Below are 14,373 nucleotides of genomic sequence, written 5' to 3'. Positions count from 1 at the left end.
ATTTAACATTGGAAGGATACTTTTGGGTGCTTGAGCAGGAGGGAGTTTTTTTTCCTGGAGCCTCTAGTGACAACATGGGACTGCTTCCAAATTCCAGGGGCTGGAGGGAGGTGTGGGGCATTAACCGGGTAGCAATAAGGGAGAAGCTGGTCTGAACTGTTGAGTAGGAATCATCTGTGTCCGTGCATAAGGGTAAGTTCTGTTGTGGTGGCTACTTGCTTGGTATCATTGATCTCATATTTGGGACAGGACTTTCAAAAGTGATAGATTTTGTTTCTTCTTAAATCAATATTGCAACCAAACTCTATGTAAATTTGATTGCTGATTGAAATGGGTGACAATCAAACTACAGTTGTGTGCACAGGTTGTCTGATGAACCATCATGTTCTGCAGCAGCTGTTGTTCCCGTGTTTGTTACAGTTTGCTGTTAGGATAGCTTTAGTTGTTCCTGAACTTTGAAGAGAGGGATGAGATTCCTGACTGTTTGCACAACATAAGCATCATAATATAACTTCGTTTTTGTAATTGTTTTTCTATTTTCATTGTAAATACAGATGGTAGGATAAAATAAGAAGGAGATGTTTCCATTTGAAAGCGAAGGAGGTGAAACAAGTGATCCTAACAGGGCACAGTGTACATGCTGTAGTTCACTTACAATATTGTGACTGCTAAGGCTTCGTTCGTGTCTCTGCCCAAGTTAATAAAGCTGAAACTAGTTATAGGTGTGCTATAACCATAACATAGTGTCAGTGCAGACCTATGCAGTGCACCTGTCTGCCCTCTGTTCTGCTTACAAGTGTTGGGTGAAGTGCTGTACAAATAGATTTTTGTGAACGCTATCAACTTCCCTCCCCCTAACTTCTCTTTCTTGTATAAAAATCCTATGTCTATTAGTTACCTGAGGCGCTTTTTACAGAATGTGTCTGGTTACCAGAAGACAGCTTGAAAAAAAGAGATTGCATGTGTTAAAACTTTTTCTTGTTACCGAAAGAGCAGTAATGTGATTCTGTGTATCTCTGCCCATCTTTCTGCTTTTGCAGCGTACCTCTTGTTGATTTGCTAGACAGCACGGAATTGCCAGAAACTTGTGTTGATGATGCCATAGGCCGTCCAGCTGTTGGCTTGGCAACAGGAGATTCACAAGAAGATGTTTGTTGCCCTCATCCTGGCACAAAGGAGACTGCTGCTGAAAAAGCAGACCCTGATTGTAAGCAAGCTCACAGATTTTTCTCTATTATGATGTGTGCAGTCAAAGTTAACTGATTAGGTTGTTATGAGGTTGTTCCCTTACAAAAATCCAAAAGTGTTTTAGAAAGCTCCCTTTGATTGTATGCATGACAGTTCTACCCACCACTGGGACAACTAAGTTGGTCAGCTCTTCCTGTTTTGGCTGGAAGCAGCTTATTTCTAAGGACACAGGTGCAAGGGAAAAGTCACAGCTCTTCGTGGGATCTAACTTTAGCCACAAATACAGTGAAGTGCAACCATCTGAGCAATTAACTCTTGCTGCTTGCTTGTTCCCTGGGAGGATGGCTGGGTAAATGACCTTGCAGGAGTGCAGAGTGTTGTGATTAGGTACATACAGTCTGTAGAGTTGAGAGTTGCATTGGAGATTGAGCAAGTAGCTTCCCTCATCCCTGTGCTTTTTTCCACATCATATAATTTATGTTCAGGAATAATGCAAGTTACAAGTTGAATAACTCCACGGTGACATTAGCAAGATGATATCTTTTCTGTCTTTTTCAGCATTTGAAGACACATTCCTAAAACTGAAACAGCGGGAGACAGAGCACAGCAGTCCCGTGCCAACTGAGCGTCTCAACATAAACATAAATGTACAGGTACTTGGGCTTCATTCCTCTTGACAGAGTTGCTGAGTTTTGTTCAGATCATTCTGAAAAGTCTTCCGCTTACCTTGGTCCATTTAGCAAGATTTTTAAGAATATGAGTGAGTAATATTGGGGGATAGTAAGGGAAATACAAATGCTTTGTTAAACATAAACCTGTGTGTGACAGGGCAGTGAGATAAAGATGAGGGGCAGAGGTGCATGTGCATGTATGCAGGCTGCAGCCTGGTGAGATTTTCTAAAATCAGTGGGAGTAAAAGACATAAATGCTTGAAATGTTCCTCAGTTGCCTTTATCTGTAGGTTACTAACTGTAACCCCCCTCTCTTTAGAGGGGGTGAGCTGCTTTCCTGGTGTTTTTTCGGTTGCCTTTGGTAACCCTCCCGGAACAATGTGTTGATGTTTTGTTTTGAGTCAAGTTTGCTGGTGATCCCTCCCTCCTGTTAAGTAAACAGTTTTTACCTGCTCTCTGAAGTAGGTGTTAGTGCTGTGTGTGTTTACACGGAGAGGATTGATGTGGTTTGATTTAGTGCTCTCATAAATCCTTTCAAGCAAGTCAGGCTGCATTTTGACAGGCAGCTGAGCCAAAGTATGAGCTTCAGTGCTCTGAACAGGGCGAGGGCTCTCTTCTCCCTCACTCCTCTTTGCTCTTTGCTCCCAGGCTTCCCTCTCTCCTCTGTCACCTCCAGAAATCACTGCGTGTTTCAGTGAACCAATGTGGCCTACAAAATGGCAAACAAAAAAAATTCTGCCTTCTTTTGTTTTGATCTTTTTGTTAAAGTATTGGTTTTTTTTTGTTTGTTTTCGTTTGGTTTTTAAGTTGTTAAATAGTGAGTTATTTAGGTTCATGGAAGGGGTTGAAGAAATGTTAGAGCCATAGTGAAAATAAGTAGTGTTGCTTTAAGGGATGGAGGGGGCAGGATCTTACAACAGCAGTGAACTTTCATAGATTCACTGATTATCAGACAACTACACCCATGCAGGATAGTCTTTTTTTAATAAGCTTTAAAAAATTTGGAATTTAGGTTTTCTTCCAAGTTTGCCTGTAAATAAATCAAACATTTAGAATGGGGGGGGGGGGGAAGAAAAAAAAAATACAACTTACTCTGCTTCCCCTGTGTTAAAGCTTTAGGTGCTTGATTGCATTTTGAACAAGCAGAGAGCGCAAAACACCTGGCAGTGTTATTTCTGTTCATACTACCCTCCCTTCCAGTGAGGCCCGAGGATTTAGCTGACTTTCGGTGAAGCAGCTGTGATTTTTCTTGTTCCTTCAATAGTAAAATGAGCCAGGTGCCAAGAGGGGTGTTTCCCAGTGCGTGTTTGGGCTAAGCTCATTCCTGAGCATTTGTTCCCCCTTTCTGTGTGACAGAAGGCTGCTGCTTTGGTATGCTTGATGCTGCAGGCTGTTTTGCTCATGTCCCCTTTAAGGTCTGCTGTCAGGGATGCCTTGTGCACCTCTCTGCTTGGTGAGTGCATTACAAAGATTACCAAGTCTATAAGAAGATTAGTCAGTAGCCTATAGGTCCTGCTATGCCGAAACACTGCCTCTGCATAAACTAAAGCAAATGAACACAGCTTATTTCAGAGTATTTTTGCCTGATGAGCTCCGTTTTAGTTTGGACAGAGAGGGGAAAAAAACAGTTAATTGGTTAAATGAAATGAATGGAGCAGAAGTGTCTTAGAGGTTTTTAAATTGTGGCTGATATAGTGTAAGCAAGACAAGATCCCTGTAATAGGCTAATCTAATAAACAACTGCCAATACAGTGCAGTCACGGTTATCCAGCTGCTGTCGTGGGAGGTGCCGATTAACTTTGGATATTAGAGGTTACAGATACTGGATTGATAGTAACCTGATTAGAGAGCAAGAACATTTGCATAGGTGAGAGGTACACTAGGTATGGATCAACAGTATGCCAATATGAGTCTCTTTGGGTGAAAGAGATTTCAGCTTTCAAGAAGGAAGTGCAAATTGTATTATGAAAATTTAAGAGTAGATCATCAGTGGATTTCCTTGGGTAGAAAAGCTTTATTCAAGCTTTTCAGCCTATGATGTAGCTTACCAAGAGGTCACTTGAGATTGTTTAAAAAGGTGGACAAAGATTAGAGGCTGTCTCTGTATACTTTAAATTCTGTATGCTTCAAATTGCAAAGACGTGTAGGTTATAGTAGCACTGAATGAGCAACCCCAGTTGTGATTAGAGGTGAATGTGAATGGTTTGGAAGTAAGTCCTAAAAAGAATGACCTAAAAATAACTATTACAAACACTTTGTTTCCTGCTTTTGAAGGCTGCTTTAGAAAAAATACAAATTTCCACTTATGGTGTTTGTTACAAATTGGCTGTCCTCCTGCACATAGTTCTGCTCTCAATCTACTCGTAAAAGAGGTGTTCTTCTTCTGAGAACTGAATGGGACTGCAGTATATCCACTAAAACATTGCAGTGAGCTTAGCTCTCAGAGCTTGCTGTTACTTCAGATGAACAGTGTTCTCTCTGAAAGTGTGTGATCATGAATTTCAGCATGTCTCATCTTCTTCCTTAAGTTTTACCAGTATATAAAATACCTACCTCTGTAGAGACAGTTGCAGCACATAAAAGTTTAGTAAAATGCATCAAGGAAAAGCATTAGTTTTCTGCTTATGAAGGCAGAGCTGCATCCTGAACTTCCTAAGTGACACTGTCAAATGCCAACGAACTGTTCACTTCAGCTTTGTTAATTAAAAATCTTTATTTTCCGTCAGGGTCAGAGATGGCCAGGCAGCATCATCTTCATATAATTCTATACTTGCAGTCAAGCAATCTTGATTGATTTCTTTGATAGGGAAATATTTATCTAGCTATCTGTGTTCTTTTAGAGAAAAAGATAAATCTTTCTAGAATAAGAACTGGGAAGGGGGGAATGAATGGCTTCATTCTTCATCGCTGCTCCCTGCCAAAATCTGTTGGGATGGAAGAATGCGACTTTGTCCTTTCCCAGCTTTCACTGGCGCAGTGACCAGATCTGACAAAAGAGGGCAAATAGCTCTTAAATACACCGACGGTCCACTTTCATCAGCTTCTGAAATGAAATGAACAATAAAAAGTTTGCCCCTTTTGCCTGCGTTCAAAGTCTGCTCCAGAGTCAGAAATGCAAAGACGTGAGGGTTTTCTCTTTCTGAATTCGTTGTGATCTGTAAACATGTGGAAGTTGCTCCAAAATGTGCTTCCATCTCTCTGCACAAAGTGATTTTCAGTGGCACCAGGAACACTGCTCAAAAGCACAAAGGTTTGGGATTGCACACCCTGCTGCTGCCTTTAATCTTTCCTTCCCTTTTTACATTGCGGTTTAGCTCTGTATTTTGATTGAAGAATTAAGTACAAATATAGCTTGTCTAGTGTATGGAAACAATAAAAATTTGTAAGGAGCTAGAATATATTTACAAACCCCAGCAGCTTTACTCTTTCATGTGAACAACTAAATGTCTTGTAAATTGGACATCTTGAGGTGCCAAATGCTTTCCCCTCTAGCTATGTGCTCTTTCCATTAAAAAAAAACAAAAAACAACCCACAATAAAACACAAATCCTTTTTTTTCAGGCACCAAATAGAAAGGATTGAGAAAAATATATCTTTAATATTGATGGAAATATTTCCTTGGTGGTATAGAATTTACACTTGATTACATTAAAGTTCTTATTAATAACACTAAACTTTTCGAAAGTTGGGAATCTAATCACTAATAGACTAGAGTGACCTAATTAAACTGGTTGAGTTTAATTAGGAAGCTGAGAGGAAGTTAAACTATAAAACAGTCCTTAAAGCACCAGTGTAATGATGTGCTCAGTTAAAACAATCAAATTTACTCTATCACTGGTACTGGAATAATTCATTAGAAATTCTGTGCAGGGACTGTTATAGCCTGTTCGGTGAGGTCCAGTGTAAGGATTTAAGGATTATCACCGTTGGGTACTGTGGCTGTACAAATAATAATTCAGTCCTAATTATTCAAGATTTTTGGCAATTCCAGCAGCTTATCCTCTAAAATAAAAATACTTAAATGTTTAATAATTAATTGTTTTGTTAGTCTTCATGAATTATGTGAATGTGCATCTCTTAATATCTACTAACTAATGACTACATTAGCAACACTGGTTGTTGGTCCTCATCCCGTTGTTGACACTGACACATTGTTGATCACTGTTGACAGTGATCCTTGAAGATTTTGCAAATGTCTGTATTCGGTGCTGACTGGGGTCCAAATTTTAAAATGGGTTCTCCCTTAGATAGTCTCGTAAGTTTCTATTTGCATACCCTGAAAAGTGATTTAGAGGGAGAAAAGAAGAGGAAATGTTTTTCCCCTTTCTAAAGACCAATACCAAGAGGTTCTCACTACTGTTTCCAGTGAACAAAAGAAGCTGAAAGTGGATGGAGAGCAGTGTGGGGGAGAGGTATTCACGTCTTTCTAAATTCTCTCAATGCGATGGGCTTCATTCCTTCTGGACATGCTGCAGTTGGTGCGAGTAGGAGTGCAGCAGGACTGTGCCTGCTCTGGGCGTGCTGCAGGAACAGCACTCTCCTCCAGGGAAGAGCCCACCTCAGTCTGCGACAGTGGCATATGGCAGGGAAAGCAGGACTCTGTCTCCCCCTGCTGAGTCATACCCCGAGAAGAAAGGTCACAAGGTTTAGTTTCCACTCAGTTAATTAACTTCTGTCACTAATCAAATAGCAAGTAGTAGATTGAATGCTTAATTATCATTTTATAATTAAGAAATGCAATTCACATAATTAAATATAGTGTAGTGAAAGGTATCTCATTTTTAATTGTCTTCATTATGTATCTGGCTGCCAGTTTGCTCTGATATAATCAGTGATGGGAGAGGTAGCTAATAGCACATTAACCTGTTGTTCTAATTTATAAGTGGATTTTAAGGTAAAAATCTTCCAAACTTGCATTTGAGAGTAAATTATCAACTTATAGTTAGGCTATACTGATATGATATAATGTGATGGCTGCTATATTGATCTATCAGTAAACTAGGCTGCAAATTTAGTGTCCACTTCAGTTCTTGTACGCTGTATTTTTAGCACAGCACTTTGCATCTCCACTTCTAAGCATTGTGCTTTTTTTACATTATGTTTTGCTGTGACTTTACAACTGAGTTCCAAAATGTATGGGGGAAAAAAAATGTTTTTTCACTTCAGTATAAACCTGCTGACTTTCCTCTCACTCAGAGCCTTGTTGTTATTTTCCATGTGGGAACTGCTTCTAATAAAGATTTTTTTCATGTCTAGGATGAAGTGGTAAAGTTGACAGATAAGTGTCTTAACAATGCAATTGAGAGCCCAATCGCAGCAGCAACATGGCTTCCAGCAGATATCAAAAGCAATATCCTGAAGGCCCAGGCAGAAGCAGGGCACAAGGTAAATACTCAATTGATAAGGACTGTGGTGTTCTCAGATGTTTCATTTTTCTTCGGTTGCGTGGTGTTGGAGAAGGTGCCTTGCAGATAAGGGTGCTCCGAGAGCTGAAGTCCAAGGTAGAGTAAGAGAGCCTTTCAGCCTTCCTTCACAGTAATAGCGGTCCAGTACTGGAACGGTTGCCCAAGGGGGAATCTCCATCCTTGATGATACTCAACATGTAACTGAACAAGGCCCTGAACGAGCCCTGGTTTGAGTGGTGGTTGAGCCAGATAACCTCCAAAGGTTGCCTTCTAACCAAGAAATTATTGTGTGATTCCGTGACTAAGACCATGCTTCTACCATGTTCTAGTAAATTCTGTAGCCAATAATGTTGTTTTTTTTTTATTTGGCTACGTTGGTGAATTATTTTTATTTTTGCGCTGAGGTTTACACATAGAATTGATCTTTTAAGTCCCTGAGCAGCAGATGAACAGCACATTTCTGTGCTGGGAGGAAGCCGTTTGGCTCTTCTGTGAATCTCGGAACTGATACAAGATGGAAACAGGTATCAGAAATTTATATCTTTGTTCATGTTTTCCTCTCAGGTCGTAAGAGAAGACAGCCTGACAGGTGTCAAGAATTCCAATATTCAGGATGCTGCTGCCAGGTACTGAATAAATTTGAAGAAACACGTGATCTAGTTACCCAAGTACAGCACTGAGCATCTGCAGTTCTTGTGGTCTTTCAGTGGCTCAGTGTTCATTGCATTTTACCTTGCTTAGCATAGCTTAACCTGGTTAATGTGAAGTGTTCTTAAAATGAAAACCAGCAAGCACTATAGTTGCTAAGTTTTATTATATACAAGGTAGTCCAGATACTCTTTATTCTCCCATACTTTAATTTGATAAACATCGTTCCAACAGCAGGTTCAATCACTATAGTTAGTTCTGACCCGTGAACAACTTCACTATGGGGAGAGGGGAGGGGTCTGTTTACAGTAGCTGTTTTCTAGTGGAGAAAAAAGTTGTGTACAAAAACCTGACACTGCCAGTTGATTTCCTGAGAATTACTGAATGTCAAATGATTGCTAGTTCCAGCAGGGTTTCAGGCATTGAAAAAGTTAAAGGGTTACAACGTGTAATTTCTTGACCATTTGTGAAGGTGAGCCATGTGTCAGACCTCAAGAAAGCCCATGGGGATTATCGAATAAAATGTGCATCTAGCGATTACAAAAATATGCTGTAACAAGGGATTCATGAAGAGTTTTCGGTGGAAGGTTGTACCTGCTTTTTGTTTGGTTGATTTTTGTTGTTTTGTGCCAGGAACATTCTCCCATCAGGCAAAACACCAAGTAGTCCCCCAGCAACCAGTCCGGTATTTCAAGACCCAAGAGAGCTGCTGAAGGCAATCCCTGCCTCAAACACCTTTGTTCCGTAAGTGGTTCAGGAGAAACGTGTTTCTGGGGTAAGGGAACGATGTGGAGATTATCCTGAACAGGTCTGAGAAGATGAGGAACAGTTGCTGAGCGTTTAGGCTAAATCTAACTAAGCAGGTTTACCAATGCATCTTTAATTACTGTTGCAACAGTTAATCAGTGTAGGACAGGCCTCGGGGAGAGTATCCTAGCAAGCAGTAAGCGAACCTCTCTCATCTTCTAAAACGACTGAAATATCTGACATGCTGCTGCCCCTGGCTCTAAGGAGGAAGATAAGAGGATGGCAGGGAAGGCTTCAGGCAAATTAGAAACAAGGGCTGAAGAAGCTCCTTTGAGATGGCAGACATTGATACTGTTGGGTCTATGCTCAGCTCTAGCTGAAACCGTGAAAGGGAGCAGTAATCTGGGGAGGTTGTTGGAAGACATTTACTTCAGCATACTCACAAACATCAGCCTTTTGTCTTCCTCATGCAGAACTGGTGTTTTTGAGTTGTTGGGTTGAGCTGTCAGGGAAGCAGCACTGTTTCATGCTATCCAGGCAGTGTGCTGATGAGAATGCTTTCTCCTTTCAGTAATGCGTTAAATGAGGACAACGCTGCCTCTAACCACGAGGACCTGCTGATTCCAGCTAATCTGGCTGCAGCTGAGGAGGCTGCTGTTTCAAAGGTATCACCACCTGCCAGCCTGGAAGGCTTCTCTGCGTCATGTTGTGAGCTACCGATGCCTCCAGGCAAGCACAGCAGACCCTGCTGCATGCCTCTCATAACTCAGTGAATACCGGTGGTTGGTGAATGCCAAAGAGCGCTTTCTGGAGCAGACAGGGACACAGTACAGATCTCTCCAAAGGCCATTTCTGAGTGCCCTTTCAGGTTCTTTGCCTGACACTTATGTTTCTGATTGTTTTCCTGACACTGGTGGGGAGCCAGTGATTTGATGCTCCAGGAAAGAGACTGCAGGGGTGAAATTCTGACACAGCAATTCCTATCAAAGTAACCACAGAGAGAAAAGTTTAAAATTGAAATGTTTAATTGTTGTATTCTGGTTACCTTAAGGATACCTGGTTACCTTAAGGATAAGGTAATTTTTAATTGGACTCCATGAAATGCGCATAGTAATTCAGGGGTCAACTTTCCTTTGTCCCTTTCTAAAAGAAAAAGAGGAGTCCAACATTGGACTCTGCTGTTAGTTCAGCAGACCAAAGGGTTATTCTGGATCTCTAAAGCACCATGCCCTTTAACTGTTGTCCCTCTAAACCAGTATTATGTAGTTAATCCCACTGAATAATTACTGATTTCATCTTCTGAGTTCGAATACTCAGCTCACAGACCTCGCTGACTTTCTTGTCGAGTGGCTCAGTACCCCGTCTTCACACAGAAAAATGTGAGTTTCACAGCTTACATGGCAATGACGGTTGTTTCCAGTACGTTGATGAAAATAAGTGAAATGAAAAGGCTATTGTAAAAGATCACATGGATTTGAGAAAACAGACCTGATAAACAGTGGTGTTCATTAAGGATGCTGGTCTATAACTTGGGAAGCCACTGAAGTATTCAGCAGACCTATCTGGTTACTACTGGGCATTCAATTCAAAACTGATTTATTCCATAGAGCGCTCCAGATGACCAGGACGTTTCCTTAACATCATTGACAGAGAATCTAATTGACTTTACAGAAGCTACACCTCGGGTAAATGTATTTCAAAACCAAACTTCTTCCTTCGCACATACAGTGGTTTTTACTTGTAAAGTCTCCTCTGGCTTTAGTATCTCTCCACCAGGCTTGGATCTGCCACAGTAGAGCGAAGCGGTGATTGACCTGGATTGCTGCAGATGCGCCCTTGCGCTTGCAGGGTGACTGGCCTGGGGATGTAGGGCCTACAGCTGTGTGATGGAAGTGAAGGAACCTGACGAGTTAACTTGTATCTGTGCCACAAGAGCCTGTAGTCTTATTTTAGTGCACCTGCAAGTGCCAGCCTGCTTCTCAGGCTTTTGGGTATATGTAATACTTGAAAAATTATATGTAAATGTGTATTTACACACACAGATATATATATATCTGTGTGTGTATACATATATAACATAAATACTTGAAAAATAAACTTTCAGTTGCCTTTTGGAAGGGAGAGCTGTGCTGAAACTGCTACCAGTGAGGTTCTGTGAGTGAGCGGGTATTGGCTGTGTGCTGTGTGGGTGCCATTTACCTTTTGGTATGAAGTCACGTCCTCTGTAGCTAGTCACTAGTACAGTTCAAAGGCTAACGACGGACAAATATTCTAGATTGTTTGGGGAGGCAATACTGTTTTGAGAATGTTCTTAGCTAGTTCCAAGCTTTTCTAATGAGCATTTGTTTGCTTTTTGTAGGTGTCTTCCCAGCCCACAATCATGCCGAGGTGGATAGTGCCAGTGAGTTATTTGACTGTTCCTTAACAACAAAAAAAAAAAAAAAAAAAAAAGAAAAAAAAAAGAAAGCTTTTGTCATGATCAAGAAACAGGAGCTCAAGTAAAATAGTAAAATACAATAATTTGTAATAATTTGAAAGCCCGTACCAGACCAAAACTAATTCAGCTGTAGTAAATCAAACAAGATACATATCCTGTTAATATTTAAACTACATTTTTGCTGTGTTACATTATGAGTAAATGTCATAACGTTTCTTTAAGAACTTGCGTTTAGTGAAGCCTACTCTACCTGATGAGTCTTAGGTTTTCCTGTTATAAATAAACTATATTGAAAAATTAGCTTGTCTTGTCCTGGCAGGTTTTTATTTCAGTTTCCTGTTTCATTCTCCCCAATTCAGACTGGACTGGTTTCCAATGGGCCTTTGGGAAATGATGTTGCCTTGGCTATGAAGGCAGTGAAAGGCAGCACGGAGACTCTGTTGTCAGCTGGATTGGTGCCATCCCAGCAGACATCTGAGGTCCTTGCAAGGTAAGGTCTCCTCAGCGCTCAATTCAGAAGTGTACATAGGGTGGAAAGGAAGTATGTGCTCTTACTATTCCCACTTAGTTACAGTGGTCATTTAGACACAGTGCCTTGTTTTGCTGTGCTTATAAACTGTAGTTCTGTCTCACTTTATAGCATTTGAAATCTTATGAATACGTACAGTGGCTGATGTGTGTATATTTTTATATAACATTGTTTGAAGTGTAAGAAAACATTTTAATTCAAGTAAGTAAAGGAACAAAGCATACAAATTTAGCTGGAGTTGGTGGTAAACCTGTTGTCATTGTAAGTGCTATAAAATCAATTAATTCTTTTTAATTATCATTTCACTTCAGCTTCTTTCCTTATTTGCCAATACCTTTTCATACTGGACTAAAATTATGGTACAGATTAATTTTCTGAGAAATCTCTTTACAGCGTTTTAGTATCTGTCAGAGAATTGAGAGGGGGAGATGTCCCCCAGTTATTTCCAAGCCATAAGAAAGTCAGAGAACAGAATCTGTAGAACTTTTCCCCTTCCTATTCCATCTGCTGTGCTGGTGAGGCAGAATGATGGCAGTGATGATCAGGTCTTTCAGTGAACGTCTTATGGTGTGGATGGCAATGATGCTACTGCTGCACTGTGTCAGGTTGATCCGGTTTGCTCTTCTGCGGGTTGTCCGTTGGCGTCCTTAAATTACGAGGGGAACAATTATTAACACTCTTTGGAATAATACTCGTCTTTTTCTTTTTTAATCCATCATGGCAGATCTTTTTGGAGGAGTGTATTTACAGGGCCTCTTTTTTTTTTTTTTTTTTCCTCCCTTTTAGCCCAGTCACAGAGGATGCTACAGTAAGAACAAAATGTTTACTTACCACTGAACTCTAGAAGAAGGAGTTTCTGCACTTCCCACCTTGTGAAAACTCCAATCTTCTAACATATCCTTAAGGGATCCTTCTGAAAGACTTCCTTGGGATCAAACTCATGCTGAACGGGAGTCACACAGCCAGCTGGTTTGCTAGGATCCAGGAAGAGACTTCTACATTTATTGCAATCTAACTGGAATTACGGTCTAAACCAGGATATAAAACCACATGCACGTTTGATCTTCTGCCTCAGGAGAAGTGAAATACCACACTGGAGCTAGTTCTGAACACGAGGAACAGAATCTAGTTGTGTTCTGCTCACACTAGGTTTAGTCTTACTTTCCCTGTGCTGCCTCTCAAGTGTTAATGGAAAGCGTTCACTGTGACGTTAGCTGTGTAGTGTGTGAGCACAGTGTCCCTGACCCCTCTAGAGTCATATTGGAAAAATTAGAAGAACTTGTAGGGCCACCTTGTGGTCATTCGATGTGCGGTGGCTCACTGTAGCGATGGCTTTCATACGGCCAAGGACGTTCTCTTCTGTGTGATTATTCCCTCTTTCCTTCGTTTTACCAACACATACTCTGGCCTTAAACCCCTTAATATTTCTTGCACCTCCTGTTACAGTACCTGGGAAGAATGAAAATGTGAATCAGTGACCACCTATGTTGACTGGATTTGAGATGCTTGTTGTAACCAGGGAAAGGAAAATGAACCTGCCAAACAGCTTATATCATTAGCGCACCACAGCAGAGGTCCCACATTTTGACACTGATTATTTCATTTCCTATATGACTCAAATACATGCATTTTAGGCTGTCGATATGCATGTTTTAAATGCCGAAGTAGTGAAGGTATGAGTACAGCTTTCTTCAGGAACTGCTTATTGGTTAGTTTTGTTGCCATATAGGACTAAGAAGAAAAATAATTCTCTTGTTTCTGTTCATACTGTTTCTGGGTGTTGTTTCCAGATGCTGTGCTTTGGGAATACTTACCAGGTATGTTAGCAGCATGAGGGTACAGCTAGATCAGTTCTTAACACCACCTCGAATCCTGTTCCAAGTGTCATCTAGTAGTTGTATGTGGAACAAAGAATAGAAAGAATAAGGTGAAAACAGGAAAAAAAGATGAAAAGTTCCTGTAAGCAGTGCACTTCTTTGTGGAAGGAAAGTAGGAGCACTTGCGAGAGCACACTCTGCACAGCTGGTGAAGGTCTTTTGGTGCTCAGGTGAAGTATAGGATACAGTATGGCAGAGATCATTTGAGACCCGGGCAGCAGGGTCCTCATGGGGACGTGTAGAGGTGAGCACACGGACCCCGGGGATACAGCTGGTGAGAAAGGTCAGTGCGCAGTTAGAGGGAGGGGAAATACAGAAGCCCCGTGATGAGTTCCACATCTCCTAGCAGGGAAGCACAGCTGAAACAGCTGGGATCTTTCTTTCTTAGGAAGTGGTTTGTACATATGACTGGGGTTGAAGCGTGTTTTCTGCACAGTGCTGCTGTTCATAAATATTTATATACATGTGGGTCTTAGAAACAATTTAAAATGTGAAAGTCAGTTCTGAAACCTGTATGCGCATCAGCTTGCCTGCACGTCTCTCAGTGTAGACAAAGATTTGGACCAAACCACTGTAGGTTGTGCAGGCAAGCTGGTGCCGGGCTGGGCTGCTTCTCTCAAACTCGGGCGTTTTTAGTGCTGCTCTTGTTTGCAAAGACACTGAATGAGAATGTTAGGGAAGAAGCCACGTCGCATTCATATGGCCCACTGCCACTCCTCGAAACCCCCAAGGCCTTAATAGAGAAACACAGAAACCACAGGGAGCTCTTACGACTCACGTACCACAGTGACCCTCTGCAGATGATGATGTGTGGCCATTGCCTCAAGAACCTTGAGTCAAAGCTGGTGGCCGGCGCTTTAGGTGCCCCCTC

General features: G+C 41.2%; 1 protein-coding gene across 1 annotated transcript in view; it reads left to right on the top strand.

Moving 5' to 3' along the window:
* Positions 1–14,068, top strand: part of EPB41L5 (erythrocyte membrane protein band 4.1 like 5) — a 56,495-nt gene extending 42,427 nt beyond the window's left edge. Inside the window, exons 17-26 of the mRNA XM_082484227.1 lie at positions 1,041–1,207; positions 1,747–1,841; positions 7,116–7,244; positions 7,829–7,890; positions 8,546–8,656; positions 9,231–9,324; positions 10,267–10,344; positions 11,019–11,060; positions 11,456–11,586; positions 12,412–14,068. Coding sequence (XP_082340353.1) covers positions 1,041–1,207; positions 1,747–1,841; positions 7,116–7,244; positions 7,829–7,890; positions 8,546–8,656; positions 9,231–9,324; positions 10,267–10,344; positions 11,019–11,060; positions 11,456–11,586; positions 12,412–12,469 — 967 coding nt within the window. The 3' untranslated portion in view covers positions 12,470–14,068. The remainder of the gene's footprint in view (positions 1–1,040; positions 1,208–1,746; positions 1,842–7,115; positions 7,245–7,828; positions 7,891–8,545; positions 8,657–9,230; positions 9,325–10,266; positions 10,345–11,018; positions 11,061–11,455; positions 11,587–12,411) is intronic.
* Positions 14,069–14,373: the final 305 nt, after the last annotated feature.

This window comes from Vanellus vanellus (assembly GCF_965231255.1).
Source record: "Vanellus vanellus genome assembly, chromosome: 5".
In the NCBI taxonomy this organism is placed as follows: Eukaryota; Metazoa; Chordata; class Aves; order Charadriiformes; family Charadriidae; genus Vanellus; species Vanellus vanellus.
Note: the sequence above shows the minus strand (reverse complement) of the source record. Positions and strands in the feature narration are given on the sequence as shown.